Source organism: Aquarana catesbeiana, linkage group LG02 (assembly GCF_042186555.1).
Source record: "Aquarana catesbeiana isolate 2022-GZ linkage group LG02, ASM4218655v1, whole genome shotgun sequence".
Classification (NCBI taxonomy): domain Eukaryota; kingdom Metazoa; phylum Chordata; class Amphibia; order Anura; family Ranidae; genus Aquarana; species Aquarana catesbeiana.
This window is the reverse complement of record NC_133325.1, coordinates 699,372,047-699,378,046: the sequence shown is the minus strand read 5'-3', so window position 1 is coordinate 699,378,046 and position 6,000 is coordinate 699,372,047. Positions and strand designations below refer to the sequence as shown.

At 43.1% G+C, this 6,000-nt stretch overlaps 1 protein-coding gene across 1 annotated transcript in view; it reads left to right on the top strand.

Moving 5' to 3' along the window:
• Positions 1-6,000, top strand: part of NCOR1 (nuclear receptor corepressor 1) — a gene marked incomplete in the record, with an annotated part of 219,411 nt that overhangs the window by 59,317 nt on the left and 154,094 nt on the right. Inside the window, 1 exon segment of the mRNA XM_073616883.1 lies at positions 4,055-4,107. Within this exon segment, the coding sequence (XP_073472984.1) occupies positions 4,055-4,107 (53 nt within the window).

Sequence of the window (6,000 nt, the reverse complement as noted above, 5' to 3'; positions counted from 1 at the left end):
TACTGTAGTTGGCTTTGTTCATACTGGATGTATTAATGCGTGCCTTGTATGAGAGCTGTGTTTTACCCATAGGGAGATGTACATGTGTTGCGTGCATCCCTGTGCAGGCAGTCTATTGGTGTCTGTTGGAACATCGCCTTTGCTCCCAATATGAGATCTGTGTGGGTGCACGGCCCCAAATGTACACGGTCTGCGTTTGGGGCCGTGCACCCACACAGGTGTCATATTGGAAGCAGCGCCTATGTCGGTGCAGGTGCTGCATCCCAGTAGACATCAGTGGTACTGCCTGCATGGGGATGCATACAGTATATGTGCATCTCTATGTAGGTAAACCTAGTGCTCACACTATGGCTTTATATTGCCCCTTGTGAATGACTATCGGGGAGTTGAAAAAGAAAAATGCATTTTGCTGTTGCTTGGCTTCTATGCATCACTACATCTGAGTATTTGTTTTTTGCTTTTTTTTTTTTTTTTTTTTTTTTTTTTTTTTCTTGCTAAGTAATTTCTTCCACAGTTTATCCATTGGTATATTTCTTTGATCTGTTATTTCCAGCATTTTTCAGCATTTTATAGCGGTACTAAAGCGGTTGTATACCCGTACAGAGACTTGCGGGTATACACGGCGGCATGTACAGGCAAAGAGACATACCCGTATGTCATTTGCCTGTACAGAGACAGAGACAGGGGCACGCTGCGCACCCCCACCCCTGCAGCCATTGTGTCCTCCAGACATGCGGATCCCAGTGCTGGGGAACTGGTGATCATGTGATCGCTATGTCAACAAAGCTGTTATCCGCATAGTTCATAACAGCTTTGCTTTATTTACTAATGAGCTGTGATTGGCCCATGGCTAACACATGGTACTTTGGCCAATCACAACACCCTGTACCATGTGATTAGCTGTAGCCATTTACAGATTACTAGTATTCGCAGCTGTCATGAACTTAACCCATTCAGGACAGTTCAAAGCATTGGTGGTATAAGAACCTTCCATTGTACCAGCAATCAAAGTGTTAAAAAAAAAAAAAAATCCTTGATCACCCCCCTTATAAATAGTACATTGTTACTATGGTAACATTGAACTACTCTGATGAAAGTATTTAAAAGTATTAAAAAGTTTTTTTTTTTGTTAAATATACTGTCACCAGTGTCTCTGATCACTGCCACACCAATCAATATCATGACATTGTACTGTGGTGGTATGTAAAAAAAAATAATTGTGACAAAAAAAATTCAACTTCAAAAAGCTTGCTATACCTCTTACTAAATACCTCAGACTGTCTACTTTCCAAAAAGGGATAATTTGGGGGGTATCTGTAAGGTGCAGACATTTTTAACCTGTTGGCGCCGAGCGCATGCAATAGAGCTGTGCTCAGCGCGCTCCCTGCACAGTGATTGGAGGCTAACGGATTGGAGTATGAGAATATATATAATATTTATTTCTTTCAAAATTTTCAGTCTTTTTTTTATTTCATTTACCGTATAGGCTCGAGTATAAGCTGAGTTTCTTAGCCCATTTTTTAATTTTGTGTGAAAATGATATAAATTTCATTTGTATGCAGCGTTGCCTGCAATTGCCAGGTAAAGTAGTGCAGTGCAGAATAGCAAAAAATGGCCTAGTCATGAAGGGGGTAAAATCTTCTGGAGACTATGTGGATATTGTAACGTACCAATTCTTAGATGTGGTGACTACATTAGTGTCTCTTCCCTTTTTTTTTTTTTTTTTTTTTTTTTTTAAAGGCTTTCCCCCTTATCACCTCTTTATTTGGGTAGTAAGTTTTATATTTTCAGCTTCCTTTAACAGACCAAGCTGTCCAGCAAAAGTGGCAGTTTAAGGGCTCTTTCACACGGAGAATCCGTATGTCCGTTTTTCATCCTTGCGTTTTCGGATGAAAAACGGACATACATGTATCCCTATGGAGCGTCGGATGTCGGCGGTGACATGTCCGCTGACATCCGACCCGCTCCGATCCGAAAAGTGTAACGGAGGAAAACCCCTACTTTTCCATCCGTGATCGGATCGGGTGACTACGGACTCTACCGTCCGTCGTCATGCGATCCCCCATAGGGGAGAGCGGCGCTCTGACAGGTCCGTCACTGCACAGTGTGCAGCGACGGACCTGTCATTTTCCTGCTCAGCGGGGATTGACTGAGCGATCCCCGCTGAGCAAGTGGGTGTTCAGGGGGGGATCATCACTGATCCGCCCCGTGTGAAAGAGCCCTAAGAGTTCAGACAAGCCAAGTCCATCTAAATCTGCTAGCGCATCTTAACACTACCCTTTCCCCAAATCGATAATGCTGCTGTCCACAGGTGTCTCCATTGCTCCTCCAATGCAGTGGGGACACCCTGTAACAGGAAGTGTGCCAACAGCCGGATCAGCAGGTGAAAATAAAACGAAATAAGCTAAATAGAGCACTAATGCTGCAGCCACCACATTAAAGTGATTGTAAACCCTTTATAACCACTTTTGCCTACAGGTAAGCCTATAAAAAGGCTTACCTGTAGGTACTGTGAATTTCTCCTAAACTTGCACGGTTTAGGAGATATTCACTGTATACGCATGCACCGACATCATTGGCACATGCACACTGAAGAAATGGCCTGTACATGTCGTTTCTTCAGCTGTTGTGCCGTGACGGCAACTCACGGCGCACATTCGCGGGAGTGATGTTATCGCGGCTCCGGCCAATCACAGCGACTGAGCCCACGAACCCGGAAGAAACATTCCGGAGACATGTCGCCTGTCACGCCTGTCACGGCGGTGTACGGGGACCACTGCAACAGCATCGTTCTAAAGCAAGTATTTCATAATGAGCTAGTATGCAATGCATACTAGCTCATTATACCTTTTGTCTTGCAGGGTTTTTTTTTTTTTTGCAGAGTTTACAACCACTTTAACCACTTTGCTTATAGCAAACTGACGGCCGGGCGGTGGTTCAGTTATCCTGACTGGACGTCATATGCTGTCCAGCAGGATAAGCCACAATCGCGCGTCCGTGGTGGCGCGCAGCGTGGCGTGTCAATCTGACACACCGCATCACCGATCTCCGTAAAGAGCCTCTGATGGAGGCGCTTTACTACGTCATCTGTGTCCAATCACGGCTGATCAGTGTAAACAGGAAGAGCCGTTTATCGGCTTTTCCTCACTCGCGTCTGACAGACGCGAGTAAAGGAGAGCCGATCGGCGGCTCTCCTGACAGATGGGGGTCTGTGCTGACTATCAGTGCAACCCCCCACCCCGCGAATGCCCTCCCCGGATTACCAGGGATTCTGCCAGGACGACCACCAGGGCTATGCCAATCGGTGTCCATCAGCAATGCGTGCCAGTGCCATTAGTGATGCCCATCAGTGCCGCCTATCAATGCATATCAGTGCAGCCTCATCAGTGCCCATCAGTGAAGGAGAAAACTTACTTATTTACAGAATTTTATAACAGAAACAAGCTTTTTTTTTTTTTTTTTTCCCCCAAAAATGTTCAGTCTTTTTTTTTTAAATTTGTTTAGCAAATAAAAGCTGCAGAGGGGATCAATAGAGTCCTCTATTTGTGGGAATAAAATAATACAAATTTGGTTTGGGTACAGTGTAATATGGCTGTGCAATTGTCATTTAAAAAGTGACCGTGCTGAAAGCTGAAAATTGGCCTGGGCAGGAGGGGGGGGGGGGGTAGTGCCTGATATTGAAGTAGTTAAATGACTAGTAAGCTGCAGTATATTTCCTTCTGTTTTTCTGTAGTAACTTTAAAGAAAGGATCCTTGCTGAGACCAAAAAATGTTGCCAATGCATGTGATTTTAATGTCCCTACTTATGACTTTGCCACTCACCAGGTACCCTTTAAACATGTTCATGTTCAAGTTCAATTTGGAGTACAGTGCAATGCCATCATGTGTAACACTCACTGGGTCAGACCTTTGTGTCTCATTAAAGTATTCATGTTTTCTGTGGAGTATTTTACTTGAAGATTTTTAGATGCGTCTTTACAAATCTCAGATGAAATGCAGCTTTGCTGTGTTTTTTTTTTTTTTTTCCTCTAACTATTTATTTGTTGTTTTGTAGCCTCTTTACAACCAGCCTTCAGACACAAAGGTTTATCATGAAAACATCAAGACGTAAGTATGCCTCAGTCATTCCCACACATTTGCACTCTCTTGTAATTACCAGAAAATCAAGCAGGCAGGAATATTCAGTCGGAGAGATTTATGTAATGTGGTGTAATGTGCACATGATTGCCTGCCAAGTAGTCAATAGTTAAAAGTGCTACAAAGCACATAGGTGTGTGCAGCGCACGCTTTATACCTTTCTTGTAATGTATCTAAAAGCCTGGCTTGTTCATTACTGTTTACCAGCCAAATGCTGCAATGCAGATACTTGATACAACTCATGTGTCGGTTACCCCCATCTGCATACTTTTCCAGCGTCTGTTATCCAAGACATAAGCTTTGCTTTTCCAAATCTGCATGCTGCCTCTGATCACTTGCCCTTTCAGTATATTTGATATTTGTTTGACGAAAATGTGTCAATTTGTATTCTTCTTGGCATAAAGACATGTAAAGAGCAGGCATTAAGGACTATAAATTCTTCTTTCGTGCTCCAGGTGACCCTAGATTAACATGTAATAAATGACATTTCAACAGACATGTGGGTGTACCTGGCTCCAGCCCCCTTCCTCTACCACCATTTGCATATGTTTTTATTTTTTTTAAAGTGCTTTTTTATTTTGTTTTTATTATTATTTATTTTTTGTGCTGCGCAGGGCAGCACTTCATCCTTTCCCATCTAGGTGAGAAAGATGCTGTGCACGTATGTGCTGAAGGGCTCTGCCAGGCTTTGGGACAGCTGCATATCTGCAGGTTTCCATGCGCAAGCGCAGCTCATTAAAGGAGGACCTATTTTTCTGCACGTGCGCTAGCACAGCTCAGCTCTTGTGCCGATGCACTGCAAGGCTCTGCCAGCTTAAAAAAAATAGCTTGTTTGGGGAAAAAACATGGGAATATGATTGACAGAAAAAGCATTAGAAATGTTGTTCAAATAATGAGAAACTATTTTTCGTTTTAAATTTGTAATTGATTAAAGTGGTTGTAAAGGCAGCAGGTTTTTTTTAATCCTAATGCTTTAAGATAATAAAACCTGAGCCCCATCTAGATCCAGCGATGTTGCAGCGGTGTCTCGGCTGCCCAGGCCTCCCCTCATTGGCTGGGTTAGCAGTGCGGCACCATTGGCTCCCGCTACAGTCAATCAGCCAATGAGAGAAAGGGGGCGGACACACGGAGCTGTGGCTCGGCACGGGTGCCCCCATAGCAAGCTACTTGCTGTGGGGGCATTAAACAGAAAGGAGGGGCCAGGAGCACCGAAGAAGGACCCGAGAAGAGAAGGACCTGGACTGCTCTGTGCAACACTACTGCAACAGAGCAGGTAAGTATTACATGGGTTTTTTTTGTTTTGTTTTTTTAAGTAAAAAATTTAAACTTCTCTTGAAGACTTGGCTTTGGATTTTTGCATTTTCTTAGCTTTTAGCAGCAGCCCCAATACAATTACTTGCAAATTTGCGTTAATGTGTGTGTTTTTTTTTTTTTTTTTTAAAGACATGCACCTAAACTTTATCCCAAAGAGTATACAATTAGAGTAGTTATGAGGCCCCATTCATATATATTATTTCTTCACTGTTGAATAAGTCTGTCTGTATTAATATAATTTTATTATGATTGTTTACAGTTATGTTGCACATTCTCATTTGAATGAATTTATATTTTCACGGTCAGTGGGACTTGGGTAGTATTTTTAATGCTTATGCGTTTGTTGCCCAAAGGGAACTCCTCCTTTTTTGGCAACAAGCTTAGCAATCTTTGAACACACGTTTTTCCTGCACAATCCTGCCGCACGGCAATTGCGTCAAAACTGCATTATGTTTGGGGTGCCTTTAGGTATAATGGCACCCTAATGCGTCTTGCATGTTTTGCGGCAGTTTGGAATCGCTGGCAGAATCGCAGCTATATTTTGCCCGC